General features: G+C 36.3%; 1 protein-coding gene and 1 long non-coding RNA gene across 2 annotated transcripts; one reads left to right on the top strand and one right to left on the bottom strand.

The window, feature by feature from the left end:
- Positions 1-4,352: 4,352 nt before the first annotated feature.
- On the bottom strand, positions 4,353-16,037 carry LOC107800179 (uncharacterized). Its single transcript, XR_012703072.1, has 4 exons — positions 15,303-16,037; positions 13,720-13,813; positions 9,979-10,218; positions 4,353-4,732 (listed from the first exon to the last, which is right to left on the bottom strand). It is a non-coding gene; the product is annotated as an uncharacterized LOC107800179 (long non-coding RNA).
- LOC107800178 (very-long-chain aldehyde decarbonylase CER1) lies at positions 4,754-13,934 on the top strand. The gene is made up of 10 exons (XM_016623333.2): positions 4,754-5,491; positions 7,944-8,170; positions 9,933-10,165; positions 10,531-10,750; positions 11,799-12,174; positions 12,258-12,365; positions 12,614-12,814; positions 12,888-12,986; positions 13,223-13,396; positions 13,486-13,934. The coding sequence occupies exons 1-10, from the start codon at positions 5,432-5,434 to the stop codon at positions 13,666-13,668; spliced, it is 1,881 nt and encodes a 626-aa protein (XP_016478819.1). The 5' UTR covers positions 4,754-5,431; the 3' UTR covers positions 13,669-13,934.
- Positions 16,038-24,158: the final 8,121 nt, after the last annotated feature.

The raw sequence follows: 24,158 nt of genomic DNA, 5'->3' as shown, positions 1-24,158 counted from the left end.
ATTTGGGGTTGAAATTGGGAAAAATTGGAAGAACTTCTTCATTAAGGATTTCGAGTTTTGAAAGGGGATTTGTGGTCGGATTTGAGTAATTCTTATATGGTTGGACTCGTGAGTGAATGGGTGTTCGTATTTTTGTGATTTTTACCTGATTCCGAGACGTGGGCCTGGGTCAACTTTTTAGGGCGAATTTCGGAATTTTTATTAAAATATTGATTTTATTAATTAGATGAGTCTATTATGGTTGTATTCATGATATGCAATTGTGTTTGGCTATATTTGGACCATTCGGAGTCGGATAATTAGAAAAAAAGGGCATTCTTACAGACTTATTGATCTTGGTTCGAGATAAGTATCTTGCCTAACCTTGTGGGGGGATTTTTCCCTTAAGATTTGAGTCTTCTATATTGATTGTAGTGCATGTACGCGATGTGATGAGTGCGTGCTCGGACTTATTTGTTGAAAGTTGGCCTTTTAGGATTTCTTTGGTCCTTATATTCACCGAGTATGAAGTTGTTCTTGATATGATTAAGTTCCTATTTACTATTTTCACCTCTACATACTTTAATTAGAATTAATTGCTTCAAGATTCACTCTTATTTGACTTAACTGAAGATTTTACCTCTTCTATTGTCATGCTATCTTTTCATATCTGCTTATCTTTATTTGAAATCATTATTATCTCATCCTATAATTGTTCAGTCTTAATTGAGGTTATGATTATCTTTACGCTGCTTATCCTTAATTAAATTGTTGAATATTTTTCGTAATTTTTCAACCTTAAATGAAGTTTAGATATCCTATATCTTAGTCGACTTATTTTATTTGGAATAATTTGACTCGTGTTAGCTTCCATGTTGTTGAAATATATATTATGGTATCGTTGTTGCATATTAGTTTTTCCTTATTGAGCTGATCTCTTTACGCCTAGCATTCTTTACTGTGGTTATTCCTTGGGAATTGGTTCTACTGTTTCATGTGATTTAAAGTTCTTGAGTGATTTACTTGTCGTACCTTGTATTATTACCATTGTTGTTGTTGTACTTGTTGTGGTGATACACGAGATTTTTGCCGGGCGGTTGTGGTTATTGTGATGCACGAGGTTTCTGCCATGCGATTGTTGTTATGGGGTTGCATGAAGTTTCAGTCGTGCTATTGTTACTATTGATATTTGCACATGCGGTGTGACAAGGCAAAATATATATATGTGTGTGTGGGGGGGGGGGGGTTTACATGGCTAGACAAGGCAGACACTTACTTTATTATTGCACATGTGGCGAGACAAGGTGGGTTCTGTTAGGAATTGATTTGTAATGATTTGTGGCCTGGGGGCATTCTTGTTGTCGATATTTATGTAGTGGTATACGTACATGTGTGTGCTTTATCTTGTAAAAGCTATGAGACAATATTTTACGTAATGTCCGTTATTTTTCCTTATGCTTATTTGCTGATATGGACTATGGTAGGACGCTTGCACAAGCATACACGTAGTTAAGCACTCTTATCGGGTAAGAGGTGTTCTTGATATTGTTGAGCATAGATGCTCACCCTTGTTTACTTGCCTTCTATGTGAGAATGGCTCTATTGGCACGTGAGTCGTCAGTGTGGTTATGAAGTGTAATGAGGGCACAGGATGCCAAGTGTTAGGGTTCAGGTATTGAGACCCATGAGTTATGATTTGTCTGAGGTTCGGTACCTCGTGGAGTTTGATGACTAAAACCTGATGTAAAAGCGGTTGTAGTTGCCGAGTTATTACTTGTACTTGTTGTATTTGTGTTTTTGGATGTAGGTTGTGTTCCATTTACTTTTCTGAGTCATTTTTATGGTATTCCGCTGATACTTGTTGTTTTCTTTCTTATTACTATTACTGTATTGCGAGCCATATTGCATAGTCTTTATGTAGATATCATATTTTTGTTGTTCATATACTTATACTTGTTCATTTTATTAGACCAGTGGGTGTCTTTACTGTTCCTCGTTACTACTCCACCGAGGTTAATCTTGATACTTACTGGGCACCACTGTGGTGTGCTCATTCTACACTTCTGCACATTTTTGTGCAGATCCAGGTATTTGTTTGTTAGCCGTTGTGTGGGTCATTGCTGTGGAGACTCAAGGTAAACCTGTTGCTGCGTTCGCATGCTTCAGAGTCACCTTCAAGTTTTTGTTGGCACTGTTTATTCTTAATTCTGGACAGTTGTATTTAGAAGTTTTCTAGCAAACACTCTGTAGAGCTTATGGTTTGTACTACCGGTTTTGGGAATTTTAAATTTTAAAAGATTTCTATTTCAAATTGTTGGATGTTATTTAGATAATGTTGTTGTTTCAATTAGTGTTAGGCTTACCTAGTCCCTAAGACTAGGTGCATCACGATAACCAAACGGAGGGGAATTTGGGTCGTGACACAAAATTATTCAGAAGTATATATTTAAAGGACTATTTTAAATCAATTTCAAACATAAGGAACTATTTTTGTCATTTTCTCTGTTGGTTGGAAATGGAATAATGATATAAAGCTAACATTTGCGATGGTTGTGAAAGAAAATAATTTCTGCGCAGAAATGAGAAAATTGAAGTCGTTTTTTCCTATTTTTTAATAAAGAAATTTCCTTACAAGTATTTTTTGACAACTACACACCAAATATCAATTATTTTCTGAAAACTATTTTGCTTATACCAATTACAAGTTGTTGTTGTTTACAATTCGTATAAGAAATATATAATGTCAGCTATATTTGGCTGCCAACTTTTACCAGAATTAAAAAACACTAGTCCTAAAGCAACAATTATGACATTCCTTTTTTCCTTTGACATTTGAGAGTAATAAATGTAGTGATCAAAACTTTGTAAATTGGTGTTCAAGGACCGCTATGTCGTATCGGCTAGAAAAGACACCTAGTTAGAATCTAATCTATGTGCCTCAGTAGGGGTGTAAATGATTCTTTTCAATTAGTAGTTATCTGCGGAAATTTGTTTTGTAATTTGTACTAAATTTTCAATTAACCTATGGGGTTCAAGTAAAATTATACTTTTGCAAAACCGTCACAGTTGAATCAATTTCTTTCTAATATCATTTCATCCCAATTACTAGTTGTCGTTGATATGTTATTTGGAAAAAAAAAAAACATATGATCAAAATCTCAATGATACAATGATGTCTCATTTGTTAAATTAAACATTACTACTAAACTTATATAGAAAAAAAAACTATAAAAATCTCACAATAAAATAAGGAATTTAACAAGAAATATTTAATTTGGGTGTGAAAATGATAGATCAAATGAGCAACACTAACTTTTGAGATATACCAACTTTCGTGTTATTTCTGTAACTTTTTTTTATAGGTGTTAGGGTTTACTCTACCATCACCAAGTGCATCATTTCTTGACATGAATCGTAGCATTGACATGGCTTCACACACTTTTATTAAATGCACATTTTCCAACTTGCTACGAAAACACACAATTAATGTAGCATAATCTATTGCTAGGTGTCGACAGTGTCGACTCATGTATGGTTGCTTATCCCTTGGTCACACTGTCTGGAAAAAAGAAAAAGGTTACCTCACAATTAATTATGAACAAGGGATAAAATATTTTGACTTTCATAAGAAGACCAAAGAAAAATAAACACCAACTTTTCCGAACACTTAGTAGTTGTGGTTGGAAAAATATTGAATTTGCATGCCTCGTAAATATGTGATAAGTCACGTCTCTTAGACCAATTAATCAACTTCTATCTTTTTTCCTCACCTTTTTCTTTTTGCCTTTTCCCCTCAATTTTAATACATTCACCTTATTTTAAAAAGATCAAAAGTCTATAAATACAATTTCTCAATATTTTTCCTTCTACAATATCTATATAATTCTGACTATATGTGAGTTATAACATTGTCACTTCTCTTGATCCACCAGATATATTTATATTTTATCTCAATTTTTATTTTTTTTCTTCCAAAAGAGTGAACTATGAAAACTCTTTAACTTTATATTTCTCATTTTGACCTTAATAACAGACTACTAAACGTCATGATATGTTTCGTACTATAAGTTTAACGGCAATTTTGGTACGTGCAAGAAGTTTTTCTTACTTACATTTCATCAAGCATTACCATTGTTTACCCTCAAAAACGGATAACAATAAAATTTATATGTGATTTTAAGGATATGTGGATTAATTCAATATGAGTGATTAATGACGTTAGATTAAATAAATGAAAGACGTAATAAATGGCCAAACCAATGATAAGAGTGATTCCGAGCTCGGTTGATGGCTCATGAGGAACCTGCCCTCGATTCCAAGCTTGCACTTATGAAGAACTTAAGAACAAAAATAAGAACTTTGAACGACAAAGAGAATTGAAATAAATTGCCTTGATATGCGTGTTACAATGTATCTCATGAATAATAAACTCCCCCTTTATATAGTATGGGAATTTTACCCTAAGTACAATTCTAAGAAAGGTAAAAATCTTTTGTTTCGGTAATCACTGATTTTTTATCAATACGGGTCGAGATTCACGCCGTGATATATGGTCGGACACGGACATCACGGCCCTTTGTTAGTTGTGTGCAGTTGTTTGATAATGCTCTCCGAAATTTTGATTCTCGAACCGAACCTGGAGGACATTGCCCCTATACCCCCGAGGGCAGGTGCTTTGCCCGAGCCCCGATACGAGGGACTCCTCGCTTTGACTCCGATACATTACGGTCACGTTTCTGTTCCGTTTCGCTCACTGGAAAATCGAAGTATTTAGTGGGCTCGGTTTTACACGTATACAGCCATATAAAATGAAACAGACGAAGGATTGGATATATATGATGCTTCTTTTCATCTTTTTTATAAATTGGTTTTATTTATTATTTTTTGTGGGTAGGTTTGGGTGGTGGGGAGGCTTGCAAGATTTAACAATGGTGCATTGTTCAAGAAGTTCACTTATATATTGTATCTCCGCATCATTCATATAAAGAGGAATATTCATAATGTAGTAGAACTATATTTATTTTAGCCACTTACATTTTGTATCTCCACATTATGAACTATATTCATAACTGTTGCATTGGCATGGTGTCACACACTTTTAATGCGCATTTCCAAATTTCTACGCACACACACAATTAATGTAGCATAATCTATTGCTAGATGAACTCGTAATTGCTTAGCCCTAGGTCACACGGTCCAACAAAACAAAAGATTATGTCACTTAAATATGAAATACAACTTGTAGTTATTATACAATATAGTTTGTTCCTGCATGCAAAATTATTATACGGTGATTAGGATTGATTTTGTACATGCAATCTTGTATAACAAGATTCAATAGTATATATAAGGCAGTGGAAGCAGAGGCTTTTAAGAGAACACAGGGAAAGAACAAGTTGAACAAAGCTACAAATACTTAGTTTTACCAGTTTTGTGTTGAAGGAACAAAAGAATGGCTACTAAACCTGGCATTCTCACAGAGTGGCCATGGGCACGCCTTGGGAATTTCAAGGTACTCTTTCTTGAATTACTAACTATTGTTTCCTCTTTTTTTTGCGGTCAAAACATATTATTGGAAAGCATTTAGACTTAAAATGATGTAATTTTACGAAGTTACATAGATCTCTTCTTTCTTTTTCTGTTGTTGGAATACGTATTTCTTGATTGTACGGTTGTCCATAAAGAAAGGGATAGACGGCACTTCCTTCTAGTGCTTTCTAATATAGCAATAGTAATTAAATCAACAACTTATAAGAAAATATTCTTTCTTATTTGAATACTAGTTTCTTAACACGTGTAATAACCTTTATCAATCATTACAAACATTTTAAAATTGAAGATAATCAAAAATATCTAAATGATTTGTTAAAATTTCTATAAAATGGATGTAGCTCTTGGAAGTCAGATGTAGGGGTGTACAAACCGAACCGAAAAATCGCACCAAATCGAATAGTCAAACCAAACCGATTAAAAAATCTGACTACGTTTGATTTGATTCGATTTGGTATCGAGTAAAAAAATCTGAACCAAACCGACATATAAATATATAATTTTTATATATACTTTTAAGATTTTATATAGAATTTTCTTTAAAAAATGTCTATAAAATATTTGGGTTTATCTTGCAGGATATAATATTTAATAGTATATGAAGTGCTCCATATTTATTAACTTTAAATAATGGGTTGTATGATCACTTTCTCTTCAAGTGTTAATGAAATGCGTCAATTTCTTTGCTCTTCCATATTCATATCATATGTTAAGATCTATTAAATTCTTATATCTTTTTCGAATATGAAGTGATTGTTATTATTTAGGTATCATATTGATTTCTATGTTTAATTACTAAATTCGGTTCACCTTGAAAGTGTACATCAACGAAAAATTATTGTCAGACGACTAAAAAAATAACTATTATGTGTTACTAAGAAAATTCTCCCATAAAAATATATTAATAGATCATATATTTGTCAATTTTTTATATTTTTACTAAACATATATTTACTTATCAAAAAATTGACAAAGTAAGATTGAAATAATATTTAAGTGACAAAAAACTCGAAATATCCGACAAAACCGAACCAATCCAAACCGATATAGTTGGTTTGGTTTGGTTTGGTTTGGTTCTGATAAAAATCAAATCAACCCGATCCATGTACACCCCTAGTCATATGTATTCAAAAACTTAATTTTTCTTTCCCCCCCCCCCTGAAAAGTTATGTTCTTCATTTGTCTAATATTCTTCTACTTATATATCATTGAAACATAAATTCAAATGATAACAATTGACAATTTAACTGTTGACCGTACATTGTAGGCACTATTGTTCTATGAGTTAAGTAGTAGTCTTCCACATAACCCCATGACTTCTTAGTGGTAAAAGTAGATAGAAGAGGAAGTAAAGAAGTGAAGTCTACTAACGGGCGTGATAATTAGCCTAACATTTTGAATCCAAAATTCCTTGTTACAACACAAGGAAAATAACAAAATTAACTCTATTTCTCACTGAAAATCAATATGGATAGTGTAGTAGTCAAACTTTTCATAACAAAAGATATTTATTTTCATGATAAAAATTATGAAAATATTATATAAAAACAAGAACAATTGTAAAATTTGCACGAGACTCGTAAAATTAACAGGAAAGAAAAAAATCTTTACCTCATTTGACACTTACAGATTGGTGTTAATGTGTTGCAGACAGTTAACAGATATGGCAAATGAAAAGAACAATTTTTTAATAAGAAAAACAATTTTTCCAATTTACAAATGGTAGTAAGAAGAATTTCTTAATTGATTTCATTATCCAATTTTATAAAGTGAATACAAGAGGGAGAGAAAGCTGAAATACATGAATCTTTAATAATTGGTGGAAGCTCAAAGGAGCAAACATTGAATGGACATTCTAAAGGTTGAGATAGTACGTACATTTGCAATAAAGTATCAGAAGATGAAAGCAATACTTAGGAGTTGAATAGGCTGCATTAAGCAGTACCAAAATATTTATTGGAAGGTAAGTTTACTTTTTAGTACAAGAATATTAGTGAAGTAGTGTTTATATAATTAATGGGTAAAATAGTCCTTCATTTTTATGGACATTTTAGTAATTCAACTTTGACATTTGAAGCTTCCTAATTTTAATATAATTTGATTGATGATATGATTTGATGTACTGCTTTCAAAAGTTCTACCGTCTCTTTTGTTAAAATGCTCATGGTACTCGAACTCGTTACATTTTTCGTTCTTCTTCCTTTTAAAAGTAAAAGGTAAGTAACTAATTAGCTATAATGTTTTCATCAGAACTTGTGTTACGTAGTATTGGCATTGACAATTAAGTTTACACTTAAATGCATAAACCTTTGTGTTCTTTTCTTCCTTCTAAACAATTCTGTGCTGAATCAGGAAGTTATAGCTAGACTTGCTAAACTCTCTACTCTTTTTTTTATGAAATTGTTGGGATGAAGTACTTGCTTTTGGCACCATTTGTGGGTCATAGCATATACTCATTCTTCATGGGCAAAGATGAAAGTCAGAGGGACATTGCATACATAATCATACTCCCACTTCTACTCTCGAGAGTGATTCACAACCAGATATGGATATCTCTATCTCGCTACAGGACTACCAAGGGTGATAATCGGATTCTTGACAAGAGCATTGAATTTGATCAAGTTGACAGAGAACGAAACTGGTATGTACATTCCAACCTCACCCACTCTGCAGTAGTAAGTAGTAATATTCAACCTCGTCCGAATGAGAAAATTTCTTAAAATGAGTCGCCTCCAATTTCTTAGCAAGGAAGATTCGATTATATAACGAATAATCGAACCTCTGGTGGTCATTAACGTAACACTCTATGTAACTTTCACATCGGCAAAAATATGAGAAAGATGATGCCTTGTAGGCTGGGAAGACCAGAACCACTCATACAACCTTAGGCGATGGTTGGGCAACTCTCAACTGAAAGCTGAGTTTTAAGCAAATCTCACATCATTAAGAGAGACGGTAGGGCAAAATATCAACTGAGTTTAGGTGAATCTCACATCTTACAACAATGTTGAATCTTTAAAAGAGGTGGTGTATCTCATATACAGCAAAAAATAAAGAGATTGTTGGGTATATAAGAAAACAAACCTTAGATCCTAGTGACATATCCTAAGACCTTGTGGGCCTAGCCCAAAGCTGAGATATCGCTAGTAGGCTGAATAAGACCCTTTTGTGCACTAAAAGTTATGATGCAAATCAAGTGTTCTCCAGCTGAAGATGTTATCGGAATGTTTCAGCCAGAAGAAAAGCTATACGCCTGATAGGAGTCAGAATCTTGGACTAGGTCGCACATGTCTAAGAGCCTGTTTGGATGGGCTTAAAAACTGGTTTGACCAGCTTTTAAGCAATTTTTAACTTGTGGAAGTGTTTGGCAACCAAAAAATGGGCTTAAAAAAAGTTAAAATCTGCTTTAAAAAGCCAAAACCAATAAGTTGGAAAACCCAACTTTTTCTAAATTGGCTTAAAAGCCATATTGCTTTGACCAAGGATATTACATTCTTATCCCTTATAATTTTTCTTAATCTCGAAATTACCCCCAAGTAAAAACCCTACAACATACTATTTTATTTTTCCCCATTCTCCAATATTTGTCAATTTCTTGAAGTTCTTAACGTGAAGCAAACAATAGTTTTTTAAATAATGTTTGATACATTCCAATATTTTGTAAATATTGTTCTTTTGGCTTCTTTTTTTGGTTCCATAACATTTAATTTTTTTGGTCGTTGAATCCTTCCTTTTTTTTTTAATTGGTGTAACTATATTCTAAAATCAAATCATTCAATGAATTTACGTGTTACCCCTGAATTTGAAGCTATGAACGGAAAATATAATATTATGGTCTCTTCTTTATAATGTTAACAACTTTAAAGATATTTCAGTCATTTTAACAAGAAAAAGTGCTTACTAGCACTTGTTTACCAAACACTTCATCAGCTTGTTTTAAGTTTCAGCACTTTTATCCAAACACGTAACTGTTTATTTATAAAACAAGTTCCATCACTTATAAAGTGCTTTTAAGCACTTAACTTAAAAGCCACTTTTTTTAAGCCAATCCAAACGGGCCCTAATCATGCTTTGACAGTACTAGAGCCCTTTGAATGGGCTTATTTTAAGAAACTTTTAAGCCAAAATAGTTTTTAAGCCATAAGTTAGGATTTCTAGTTTTTGGCTTTGGGCTTGTTTTTGTCATTTTAGCTTAAAAACAAGTGCTTAAAAGCATTTTTTTTTACTTTATCCAAACACTACAAAATGGCTTAAAAGCATTTTGGCTTAAAAGCACTTAAAATAAGCCAATCCAAACGGGTTAGGTTTCGACAGTGTCCAAAAAGAATCCAACAAAGCAAAAAATAACGTGCAAAACAAACTGTACATGACAAAATTGATTTAAGGTTGAAGTATTTTTGTAGGGATGATCAAATCATACTTAATGGAATGGTATTCTACGTTGCGTACCTGAAGTTCCAACAGACTCATCACTTGCCTTTGTGGAGGACTGATGGGATCATAATAACTGCCTTGATGCATATCGGTCCTGTCGAGTTTCTCTATTATTGGCTTCACAGAGCTCTGCATCACCATTTTCTCTACTCTCGTTATCATTCCCATCATCACTCCTCCATTGTTACTGAGCCCATCACTTGTAAGTCGTCTTCGTAAACGTTTTGTATCATATGTTTAATTTGATGTAGTTTTCTAGAGGAAGAACAATCAGTCTTGGAGAAAATACATCAGATATTACAAGGAGCTTATATTAAGCCTGACATAGTAACCTAGAAAATAATATCGACAGTAGTCAGTAGATAATGTTAAAAAGATCTTGCAGAATGGCTGTCACTTATATGATTCAAATGGGATGGATGAGAATATAAGTACTTTGTAGATTGGCTTTCTGCATATTAAAGACCTGCCTGCTGGCTTATAGGTCACTTGGTTTCAGTTTAATTTCAAAGACAATCAATGACCTATCTGCAAATAATTACAAAGCAAAGTTTTTTATTGTTGCAGCTGTTATTCATCCGTTTGCTGAGATCATAGCATATTACACGCTCTTTCTTATACCGGGGGTCACAACTTTTTTCACTGGAACTGCTTCTATAGCTGCATTTGGTGCGTACATCACTTACGTTGATTTCATGAACAACATGGGGCATTGCAACTTTGAGCTCATTCCTAAGTGGATGTTCTCTATGTTTCCCCCTCTCAAGTACTTGATATATACGCCCTCGTGAGTCTGTTTTCCCTATATTTAAACTTTTATAGTTATAGCATCAACTATGCTTTAGACGTTTGTTTGTCTTTGCCTTGACAAGACTTCACCCACCATGTGTTTTTTCACCCTGCTGTGTCTTTTCATGTTCAACTTTCATTTGCAATGGCTATCTTTAACAGGGATTTGAAATATCATCGGAATTTATTTGGGTGAACAAATATAATTCGAAACAGTTACAAGTAAAAGAAATTTACTAGAAACTTTTAAGGGTTAAATTTCACGTACTTTATTCATTATAATGGTAAAGTTAGAAATTGTTTTGTCGCGCTAAAGCAACTTAACTGTACCCGGTAGAACAGTAAAGTAACTAAACTTTACCGACTATAACAGTAAAGTCACATAACTTTTTTGTTACATTAAAGTAGTTGAAATTTACTCGCTACAATAGTAAAGTCACTAAACTTTACCCAATGACAAAACCTACCAAATAAGGTGACTTACTTTTACAGTGGATAAAGTTCGTTGGCCACAAAATATTATTATATCCATGGAGAAAAAAAAAGAAACAGAAAGGAAGAGGGAAGTTGTTTTGGAAGTTTGGTTTGGAGATGACTGATCAGGAAACACTAATTTGAAGGAAAAGTGCAAAGTAAAAGGCTCAAATGCACAATCCCCCACTTTTGGATCTCTTTGGAAACTGGATCGACAAAGATAATCTACACAAATAACTTTTTCATTTTTTTACTTCCAGAACATTAATGTTTCTTCACATTCAGGGACCCCGAGACGTATTTATTCATGCATATCTCGAAGGTAGCAGAGCAGTTTAACTAGAAGACAAAAGAGATGCAATTTTGGTACTTCTGTACAAACAAAGTTAGAGACCTCAGTGAACAGAAATTTTGTATCTGCTTCTAACTTTAGCTCACCAGGAAATAAAAGGAAAAATGGAAATATAAGTCTTCTTTCAAATGTATTTTTTTCCTACTGACTAGGCAGACTAGTAATCCCTGATGAATTTGTTTTATTTTTTACCACTAATGTCAATTCTTTGATGGCACAGGTATCACTCGCTACATCACACTCAATTTAGAACAAATTATTCACTTTTCATGCCAATGTATGACTATCTGTATGGTACAGTGGACAAGTCGTCAGATACATTGTATGAAAAGTCACTTGAGAGGAAAGCTGAATTGCCTGATGTGGTGCACCTAACACATCTAACAACCCCTGAATCTATCTACCATCTCCGACTAGGGTTTGCATCCTTGGCCTCGACGCCTCACGCTTCCAAGTGGTATTTTTGGTTAATGTGGCCCGTTACCCTATGGTCGTTTTTTATTACTTGGATTTATGGTCAAACATTTGTTGTTGAGAGAAATTTATTCAGGAATCTTAAATTACAAACTTGGGCTATCCCAAAATACAGGAAACAAGTAAGAAATTATTGTTAATCATGACTTGTATGTTCTGGATACATTATTAAAGACTAGTTGACCTAATTTTTTATTTTGTTCAGTACTTTATGCAAGGGCAAAGAGATACTATTAACAATTTGATTGAGGAAGCCATCATGGAAGCTGATCTGAAAGGCATAAAAGTTTTGAGCCTTGGACTCCTAAATCAGGTAAGTAAAGACAATAGAAAATCGAATAATTCTCATCCTTACTTTATATATAAGAAAAATGCATGATCTCTACCTAAAATGCAATTTTCTGAGAAAAACATTCTGTTAGCTATGGCAGATATTCACTATTAGGGAGAAAATGAATTTAAAAAAAATTCTCCCAACACCTTATATCCAATGTTTGTTGGCTGGACGAAAGAGGGTTCCAGTTGATACTTACAATGTCACACAATGTAACGTTCTAACAGGAAGAGGAGCTGAATAATAACGGTGAACTTTACATAAGGAGGCATCCGCAGTTGAAAGTGAAAGTGGTTGATGGAAGTAGTCTAGTTGTTGCTGTGGTCCTAAACAACATTCCTAAAGGAACTTCCCAAGTGGTCCTTAGAGGTCGTTTGTCCAAAGTTTCTTGCTCCATTGCCCTTGTCTTGTGCCAAAGAGGAATTCAGGTATCTTGCACTTAATCTCCTCCATGATTTTGGTTTCCCAGACTTTCATTCATTGAATTTTTTTAACATATAGGTTGTCATGTTAGACGGAGAAGAGTTCAAGAGACTTAAAGCAAGGCTTACCCCCAAGGTTGCTACCAATTTGGTCCTTTCAAAGACTAATGCGTCAAAGGTATAAACCATAATACATCAGATAATACTTTCCTGAATCTTGATAATTTATAACAACTCCATTCCCCTCCCCCTTCTCTCCTAATCCAGACTAATTCATAATTGACCTCTGAACCATTTTAGATTTCAAAAAATTCAAACAAAAAAAGAGAACTCTTCCCTCTCCCTCTCCCTCTCCCTCTCCCTCACCCCACGGTCTCGCAGAAAATAGTTCTTGATTGAAGTATTGTATTGCAGATATGGCTAGTAGGGGACAGATTGAGTGAAGATGAACAATTGAAAGCACCAAAAGGAACATTGTTTATTCCTTTTTCACAGTTTCCACCAAGGAAAGCTCGCAAGGATTGCATCTACTTCAGCACACCAGCCATGACTATCCCAAAACAACTTGAAAATGTAGACTCTTGTGAGGTTAGAGAAGATAATTTTAAATTCCTAAATTTTTTGTTTGATCTTTTCGGATAATTAAAGTAAACTTATGACTAATATTATAACCCCAGAACTGGCTACCAAGAAGGGTGATGAGTGCATCAAGAATAGCAGGGATTTTGCACGCATTGGAAGGCTGGAATGAGAATGAGTGTGGTAATATGATGTTTGATATTGAAAGAGTGTGGAAAGCTAGTCTTGATCATGGTTTTCGCCCGTTAACCATGACTTCTGCCGCTGAATCAAAGCCTTAAAAATTATAGGCTGCTTTGTCATGATCATATCTTGAATCAGTGGTGACTTACAAGTTTGTAATAGTGTAATACACATCTTATCTTTCACGCCCAATAATTTTCCTTGACCGCAACAGGGGCAGAATTTTCCTTTTGAACCTGGACACTAAAATACAGTAAATAAGAACAGGGAAGCAATCAGCTCACATAATGTTTTCCCTTTTTAATGTAATTTCAGTAATATGTAAGTTTCGTGTTAAATTCAATTCGAAAGTTTCTATCAGAATTCTATCTCATGACTGTTAATTTCTATTCTTGCTAAACTCATGCCAACATTTAAAGTCGTTCTTTTGAGCTAACTTTCCATTTAGTCATATATCCTATACAACTTACAAGGATTCTAAAATCTCTAGGATAGATTCAGTATTGACGGTAAATTCCTCTTTACACCAAAAATAAAATAATAATAGGGCATTCATCTTGATCTTGTTCATAAGTGGGACATCATTTGTTTGTTTGACTCCGGAATATGCATATTTTAAGCTTTTCATGAGTTCACAATTTGGTGATATAAAATATAAGCTTACCTCTACTCAGTTAGAAACTCATATTTGTTAATAGTATATTATTTTGTGTTAAAGGGAGGCACCTTCTATCCTAAGTCGACATTGTCATTTGGTCAGTAATGTTCTAATTAGACATAGTTACCTTCTTGGGAGGGTTGGTTTGCTATACCCAAGGCAACTCCCTGTGTCCTTTAATTTATATCGTCCAGAGAATAAGAGCCCCTCGTTTGTGTTAAATGGATGTGTTGTTCTTGTGATTCATTCCTTAGTGCATGACCAAAAGGGAAATACTTAATGAATCAGTGTTCATCAAGTAGATCCACTGCTTGTATATTTCAAAACTGGGTACAATCTTTAAGGAGTTTGTATGTTTCTTCTTTTATAGTGGTCCACAAATAAACATAATACCATCCTTCATCTTATGTACATGTCAGCTAGTTGGTTTAAGGATGCTAAAGAATGTTTTATTAATATAGATGTCTAAGTGCAAGTGGTTATAATTATACTTCTCAAAGAATGACAAAGGGGAGATTGTTTGGTACTTCAGAACCTTACTCTTTAGCCATGCTCATTCATGAATATCCAATTAAATACATCCTAAGTTTGTGTGAATCAATACGTTGCATCCTCTTGTAAAACAAAATTAATAGAAAATTTTATTTCAAGTCAATTGCATGACTTTTGGTTCTTAGGAATTAGGATCATCTTAACCACTTTGGCCTTCCCTTCACTTTATGGTTGGGGATAATTGAGAATTCAAAGCAATAGATTATCACAGAAAGGGGAAAGCGTCAACAAGTCAACAACAATCACTATACTAATTGTTGTCTACTTGTTAATGAAAACGCCCAGTCTTCTTAACCAGTGGAAGGTCCAAATATTAAAACAGAACAGTGATGCCTTGTATCAGTTATGTTCTCTGTAAATGTTTATTCTACAAGTCTTCTTTTACTACTAGGTGGTATGGCTGAGCAGGAACAGCTAATGTCGTTAGTAAACGGGAGAGTAACTTCATAGTGTGAAAAAACAAAGCAGCAAGCTCAATAGTCAAATCAATAAGAATAAATCTGAATGTAGAATAGCACTTACTGTATCAATTTTTTCAAGCAGGTAGCTCAGTTCCATGGCTTGGTTGTTTATAGTCTTCTTCATCATCCTGACCAGTACGCGCTCACAAAAAAAAATGAAGAATACAGTTAGCAAGCTCAAGCAACCTAAACTGAAACAAAAAAAAATTGAGGAGACGAGAAATTGGAAACACTAATTCAATTTCGCCGTAGGAATCAACCTATATTAGATGAAATGAACTTCTCAGTGATCCCCAAACGGAATAAGGAAAATATCTGAACAGATCCCGAAAAAATAACTTTTACTCAACAAAAAAAGTGAAAAAGGCATAAATAGAGAAATAAAGTTCTGCAGATCTACAGAGTTGAGAAGAGGGAAAACAACTCTGGCTAAAAAAACTCCAAAGCCTAATATTGAGTTGCTAAAAGGAATTTCTTTTAGCAAGTGTTGTTTCTCCACTTCCGCCCAATGACTTCTGACTTCAAGCTGAAGAAGTGGCTTACAAGAGGGTCAAATAAATAGGAAAAAATGCTCTTTCTTATTTCGAGGAAGTAACCAGAAATAACTAATTTGAAATTAAATTTAAGAAGTTTATCTCATATTTGGTTAGGAGATAATTATGGTATAATTCCGAAATTATAATGGAGAGGTATAAAGATAGTAAATACGGAATAATTAATCTTGGATAAGATCACATGCACCCTTCACATATTGCCGCAGCTTTGGAGGTCCGTGATCTCTCTTGCTTCTAGCGTACCAACTCCCATTACGGCTTCATAATAGGATCTTTACACAAATAACAACTTTTACACAAGTGGGTTTAAGGTAGAATCTTTATATAAATAGTCGGTCATATATTTTATTTTTAATTTGTTTTAGCTATATACATAATTTATACATTGATTATATATAATTATATATATATAATACATAAATTATACATATATTATACTTAGACATGTTATATTTAGTTTAAACGGTTAGGTGGGCGGCTATTTGGGTTAAATTGAGTGGTGTTCAATCAGGCCGAAGCGTAAGACTAGATGTTGATAGCACATGCTTGGCACGGACCCAGCCCAATAATGAAAAGACTGAGATGTTAAATTATGATTCTGGACGAAGCCTAAGATTCTTGCATGCAGTCCATGGATTCAGTCTTTATTAGTCTTTACTATCTAACTTGTAAAATGATAAGTACAATAAGAAAGTCACTTGATTGAAGAGGAAAGAGGCCGGCCAGTCTAGTAGCCTGTTTGGCCATGTTGTTTTATTGTCGAAAGTGCTTCTTTCCAAAATAGATATGTATACGATCGAAACTTATTTCGGCCTTCATACGTCTGATCGAGATGGATCATAATGGACCGAAAAAAGTCTTCATAAAATCGAAATGGATCCGAAGATGGCATACACGAGCTTCAGATTTCAGGTACAGATTAAACACCGAGCTCGAAGTCATTATCGAGCTCGGGTCCGAATCGAACTATGATGAGATGTGATTGAATCGAGCTTAAGGGCCAGAGGTTCCCAAGTCATTTCCGGACCCCGAGTCAGCATCGACCTCGAACCCGCATCGAACTCTAAAGTTGCACGCCGACCAATATCAACCGATACCGAGTCCGGTCAGGATCGAGCTCACAAACAAGAGTCGTTGCAGCCGCACTAAGAGAGAGAATCTCGGCGAGAATTAGGGAAAAACTAATTTATCATGGGTTCCCCACTATGTATTTTTAATTATATCTAAAGTATGGTTCCTTCACTATAAAAAGGGATGGCTATATTCCTGTAAAAAAGGGAAGAAAGTTTTTGGCATACATTGTAACTGAGATATCATACATTCTTATATTGAAGAGTTATCCTTTTTAGCTTCATAAATTGATTCATCTTGCTTAATCCATAAATCATCTTCCAACTTTGCTTATTTTTTCATTCTTTGCAATCAATATTCGATATTTTCATTTTACTCTTACGACTTGTGTCAAGTTATACCACATATCCTTAGAACTACGTACAAATTTAACTCTATATATTTTTCGAGTAAACAGTTTGGCGCCCACCGTGGGGCTAAGGATAACAGTGGTTATTTGATACGAATCTGCAAAAACACACCATCTCACTCTTATTTTTGGAAGTGCCTTTGATTTCATATTAGCAACGACGAGCTCTCAAATTAAATGGCCTTACCTATCGACAATGAAGCTAGCCTTCAAGGTGAGAACAACAACTTGACGCCCAGGGCCGGAATGCTACTTGTCGACGCCGGTGGAGCTCGAGTCGAAATGCCATTAGACATTAATCCACGTGTGGCCATTGAGGCAAACCCACACTCTGAACCTGAAAAATAGCAGTCAAGATGGCACTCGATCTTCAGCTCGAGATACCCATAACGTCAAGGAAAACGGCGTTAGCTTGCGTATGATTTTCGAAATGTTGCAAGCTCAACAAGTAGCGGTAGCTCAGTTGCAGAGTCAAACCCAGGTACCGAGCAGGACGGAGCCCAGTCCACCCCGAGAAATCACCCACAGGACGGAACCAGCTATAGTAAGATCAAATGAGCAAGAGTCGGGGACTAATCCCGAAATTGCTAAGATGTTCGAAGAACTGACCAAACGAATAGAATCAGGAGAAAGGAGAATCGAGGCAAACGACAAAAGTGTGGAAACATATAACTCCAGGGTTGATCGGATCCCGGGGGCACCACCGATACTGAAGGGCTTAGATTCCAAAAGAATTACACAAAAGCCTTTCCCCCCAAGAGCGGCCCCTAAATCGATCCCAAAGAAGTTTCGCATGCACGAGATTCCTAAATATAATGGAACGACTGATCCCAACGAACATGTCACCTCTTACACATGTGCCATCAAAGGGAACGATCTAGAGGATGATGAGATCGAATCTGTATTATTGAAAAAATTCGGTGAAACCTTATCAAAGGGAGCAATGATATGGTACCATAATTTACCATCTAATTCTATCAATTCTTTTGCTATGCTTGCAGATTCCTTCATAATAGCGCATGCCGGGGCCATAAAGGTTGAGACAAGGAAGTCGGGCATGTTCAAGGTAAGACAAAAGGATAACGAAATGCTACGGGAGTTTGTATCTCGTTTTCAAATGGAACGAATGGATCTGTCACCAGTCACAGATGATTGGGCTGTTCAGGCTTTCACCCAAGGTTTGAACGAACGAAGTTCAATGGCCTCCCGGCAATTGAAGCATAACCTGATCGAGTATCCTGCTATTACTTGGGCCGATGTGCATAATCGATATCAATCCAAAATAAGAGCCGAAGACGACCAGTTGGGTCCTGGGTCCGTTAATTAAAGGGTTGCCAACCGAGGACAGAGGTTGATCAAAGACCGATACCGGCCGTATAATAGAAATCCTACAAGCTCGGTGTGATAAACGGCAAAAACGATACTATTGCTAAGCTACAACCCCCAATGTTCAATTATATTTCGAAACTAACCCCTGCAGATGTTCGACCAAAGACGAAGATTAATGAATTCGATTAGGAACTAAGATGGATTATTCAACACGAAGCCTTAGGTCTGAAAGCTCGCGTTGCACTCTTTTTTCCTCAGACCAGTTTTGTCCCAAATAGGTTTTTTGGCAAGGTTTTTTAATGAGGCAACCATTGATCGTGCTAACTCGGAACAATTCAACAGTATTCGAGGACTCCTTACAATCAACCTCGAATATCGGGGGGCATACCATTATCATTGAACATATCCACAATAATTATCAAGTACGGTGCAAAGGAAGTTACTTCGTTATTTCATGGTAACAAGGTCTCGACACGAAAAATTGTAAGGGCCAAATGGTCAAACGAGCCATGCCCATGTACTTGGCCTGAGCCCTGACACAAAACATGAACACATGTATAATGACTTACAAAGAAATATTTTTTCTTTACCGATATCTTATATCCAAGAAAAAATTCCTCTATTTCGACACCTATTGTGCGAACAAACTTAAGGGCCGACCATTAGCCCCATAAATCGGGGATTGCCAACCGAAAAATCAACGAGTTTGAGCAACACTCACTATAAAGCCCAAGGGCTACACCGACTCGAGTTCAAGCAACCATTTGGGGACTATCTACTAAGACTACGGGCTACTCTTATTTCGAGTTCGAGCAATCACTCACTCGACCATTGAGCCTACGGTCTACATTACTTCGAGTTCGAATCATTCACTCGACCATTAAGCCTACGGGCTACATCACTCCGAGTTCGAGCAAGCACTCACTCGATTACTAAGCCTACGGGCTTCGAGCAATCACTCACTCGACCATTAAGCCTACGGGCTATATTACTTCGAGTTCGAATCATCCACTCGACCATTAAGCCTACGGGCTACGTCACTTCGAGTTCGAGCAAGCACTTACTCAACTACTAAGCCTACGAGCTACTTTTATTTCGAGTTCGAGTAATCACTCACTCGACCATTAAGCCTACATGCTACATTATTTCGAGTTCGAATCACACACTCAACTAATAAGCCTACGGGTTACATCACTTCGAGTTCGAGCAAGCACTCACTCGACTACTAAGCCTACGGGCTACCTTTATTCGAGTTCGAGCAAATCACTCACTCGACTATCAAGCCTACATGCTACATTACTTCGAGTTTGAATCATTCACTCGACCATAAAGCCCACGGGATACATCACTTCGAGTTCAAGCAAGCACTCACTCGACTACTAAGCCTATGGGCTACTCTTATTTCGAGTTCGAATCATTCACTCGACTACTAATCCTACGGGCTACTCTTATTTCGAGTTTGAGCAATCACTCACTCGACCATTAAGACTACGGGCTACATTACTTTGAGTTCGAATCACTCACTCGACTACTAAGCCTACGAGCTACTCTTATTTTGATTTCGAATCATTCACTCGACTACTAAGCCTACAGGCTACCTTTCTTAGAGTTCGAACAACCACTCACTCAACTATTAAACCTACGGGCTACCTTTCTTCGAGTTTGAGCAAATTACTCACTCGACTATCAAATCTACGGGCTATATTTCTTCGAGTTCGAACAAAGCACTCACCCGGTCATAAAAGTTGCAAGGTCTGAGTTCGATCAAATTGCCTAAAGCCTTATGAAAACCTTCGTAAGGCATGAATAAAACAAGATCTTTATGAATAAAACAAGATCTTCATAAAGCAGAAAACAGAGGCAAGTCAGGAAAAGAAAAAATCTTTATATATACATACAAGAATGTTTACAACGCCTAAATAGGTCCATACACAAAAAAACCAAAAATAAAAACTAAGGGCTAATTTTCTTGGTTGTCTACGGGGGCAGTCTCTTCTCTGTCTGGCTCCTCCCCGCTCTCGGACCCACTCTTGCTCACAGCATCGCCATCACCATCATCATCATCGGAAGCCAAGGCTTCAACATCGGCTTCGAGCTCTTTAGCCCTTGTTATCTATTCGGTGAGATCGAAACCTCGAGCATGGATCTCCTCGAGGGTCTCCCTCCGAGATTGGCATTTAGCAAGTTCAACAACCCAATGTGCTCGAGTGATGGCGATTTTGGTTGCCTCTCTTGCCTATACCTGAGCAGCTTCAGCATCGGCCCGATAGACGGCCACGAATGCATCTGTATCGGCCTTTTCCTTTTCGGCATCAGATTTGGCCTTGGCAAGTTCGAAGGCCAACCGAGCCTCGAGCTCCTCTATTCTTTTTGCTTGAACCGAGTTTTTCTCTGTAACGATCCGACTTGTTGTTTTGAGTAATTACTCTCCTTTATACTATTTTTAAGTCTTGAATATCTTCGTTATGTCATTTATGACTTGTACGCAAAATTTGAGGTCATTCCGAATTGATTTGCTATGTTTCGGCATCGAACCTAGAATGTTCGATGTCGATTCTTCAAGAATATGTGGTATCACATTAAGCAAACTAGCTCCGAATTCAGTTTTAATTGAAGTATTAGATCCGTATTGACATTACGGAGCCATAGCAAAAAGAATCGTTGAATTCGTATATCGTACAAGAGAGTTATGCCTATTTCCGTGTCGGAAATACTTTTCCGTCACCGCGAGCGCCCAGGGTAGCGTGGGGCGCTAGCCCTGGCGCTAGAAATTTTAGGATGCTGGAAAATGCGCCACAGGCAGATCCCCATGCTACCTGTGATGCCCGAAACAGCTGAGGGTCTATAAAACGGGGTTCTTGCCATTTTTACTCATTTTTGAGTTTATGGAGCTCGGTTTAGGCGATTTTCACGGGAAAACATTGGGGTAAGTGTTCCTTATCCTATATTGATTATATTTCATGATTCAATATTCATTTACATCATGAATCTGTGACTTTATGGAAGAAAAATCAGATTTTTATAAAATCTTCCAAAAATATAAAATGAAAATTTGAAGGTCAATCCTATGTTGGAATTTGATAATTTTTGTATGGTTGGACTCGTATCGGAACGGGTGTTCAGATTTTGTAACTTTTGTCGGGTTCCAAGACGTGGTCCCCACGGGCAATTTTTGAACTAAAATTTGGATTTTTATAGAAAATTAGCATTTTCATATGGAATTGATTCCTATACCTCGTGTTGATTGTATGGAATTATTTTGACTAAGATTCGAGGCGTTCGGAGGCCAAATCTAGAGGAAAAAATATTTATTTGAATAAAAAATTTGCTTGGATTGAGGTAAGTAACTCTTCTAATCTTAGAGTTGAGGGTATATACCCTGAATATATGTATTTTGTGAATTGTTGGGAGGTGACGCACATGCTAGGTGACATGCGTGTGGGAGTGCACTATAGAAATTGTGACATAATTATTTTTGTAAAATTTTATAGTTAAATAATCTTGGCATTTTCCATGCGGTTTTATGTGTTAAAGAAATTGAGTTGAAAAGAATATTAAAAATTATGTTGAGGCTATGTGCCCATATTATTGGGACCCACAGATGTCATATTGCTGTGAATTATGGTGTTAAATTGAAAATTCATACTCAGTCATGTTCATTTCATTGCATATCATATCTCAGTCTCTGTTGTTATTTATTGATACATCATGTCTGTATTCTATCTGATACTTCATGATATTGTTGTTTGGGCTAATTTTCCCTGATTTTTAAGAGCACAAGAGGCTGGAGAGATTGATGACTGAGTGAGGCTTAGTGCCTGATTGTGAGGATATTTATGAGATCAGGTTGCACGCCGCAACATGTTTTATTGATTTATGACTAAGTGAGCCCGAGGTCCTGATTGATTTATGCCATGATTGGCTTGCTATAGCGCTTGGGCTGAAGGAGCACCTCCGAGAGTCTGCACACACACCCAGTGAGCGTGGTTGATTTATAGCGCTTGGGCTGAAGGAGCCCCTCCGGAGTCTGCACACACCCCCAGTGAGCGCGGTTAATTTATATTGAGGGATGGATCTTCCCTGGGCATGGATCTTGCTCGAAGCATTTATATTGAGGGATGGATCTTCCCTAGGCATGCATCTTGCCCGAAGCATTTATATTGAGGGATGGATCTTCCCTGGGCATAGATCTTGCCCGAAGCATTTATATTGAGGGATGGATCTTCCCTGGGCATGGATCTTGCCCGAAGTATTTATATTGTAATGAGTTTACCTGGACATGGATCTTGTCCGTATCATTTATATTCGGGGGTAAATTACCCCAGGGATGGATTGGCCTTATACGGTACTGAGTGACTGACTGTCAGTCGATGTGTATATATATACAGGTTAGAATACCCTTGGGTTGTATTCGCCTTATACAGTACCGAGTGGTTGAGCATGATGAGTGGAAAGTGTAAGACGGTGAGATTGAGTACTCTGAGAGTGTGGGTACATGATTCATCTCTCAGATACATTGCATTGACATGCACACGTGACATACATGCATAGAGATGTATTTTTCTTATGTTGTACAGCATCACATCATTCATGATTTCTCACACATGTTGACAGATGGGCATAGTGATGCATTTGTTTTACACTAGTTATCTGGAAAGAAAATGAGACATCTTAATTATCATTGAAATTATTTTTGAGAAAATTACTATTTTCAAACTTACTCATATTTTTGACAACTTCGGTAAACGATTTGGGTTTTCATTGATGTACTTGAAAGGAAGAACTATTTTTGGAAATTATGATTTAGCTGAGCATTTTCCTCTGAATTATTCTTGTACTATTTGCTTTACGTGGTTATGGAATGTGGTGGACTATTGATTTTGGACCCGACCTTGGAAAAAGCTCGTCACTACTTTCAACTTAAGGTTAGATTTGTTACTTACTCAGTACATGGGGTCGGTTGTACTGATACTACACTTCTGCACATTGCGTGCAGATATTGGTTGTTGTTGTTGATGTGCTCGATGGTTGCGGGACTTGAAGATGTACCTGCGTTCCTGTTGTAGCTGCCTCTTGTTCAGGGTAGCCTTAGATTTATAAAAGCTCTGTTTATGTATTATTCAAACAGACTATATATTTATTTCATTTTCGCTTTGTATACTCTATACTTCGAAGCTCATGATTTGTACTACCAGTTATTGGGGGATGTATAAGATTAAGATGTTTATTAACTTAAATTACTTTAATAATTGTTATTGGAAATGGATAATTGAAAGTTGTCTTACCTAGCGGATTGGGTTAGGTGCCATCATGACTAGTTGGATTTTGGGTCGTGACATTCTCCTTCATGCTTTGAAGTTGATTTTCGGCAGATGATAATTGGGCTCGAGCTGTTTCTTTTTCTGCGGCAAGACGGTCCATGCCATCTTTCCATCCCAAGGTCTCCGCCCTTATTATATCGACCTCCTCACGAAGCTTCCCAATAACCTCAAGCTTCTGTTGCAGCTGTGAGATCGAAATATTAGCCACCGTTCCAGAATCGAGCCCATGGGTC

This window comes from Nicotiana tabacum, chromosome 19 (genome assembly GCF_000715075.1).
Source record: "Nicotiana tabacum cultivar K326 chromosome 19, ASM71507v2, whole genome shotgun sequence".
In the NCBI taxonomy this organism is placed as follows: domain Eukaryota; kingdom Viridiplantae; phylum Streptophyta; class Magnoliopsida; order Solanales; family Solanaceae; genus Nicotiana; species Nicotiana tabacum.
The sequence above is the reverse complement of the archived record's forward strand: the minus strand, read 5'-3'. Positions and strand labels throughout refer to the sequence as shown.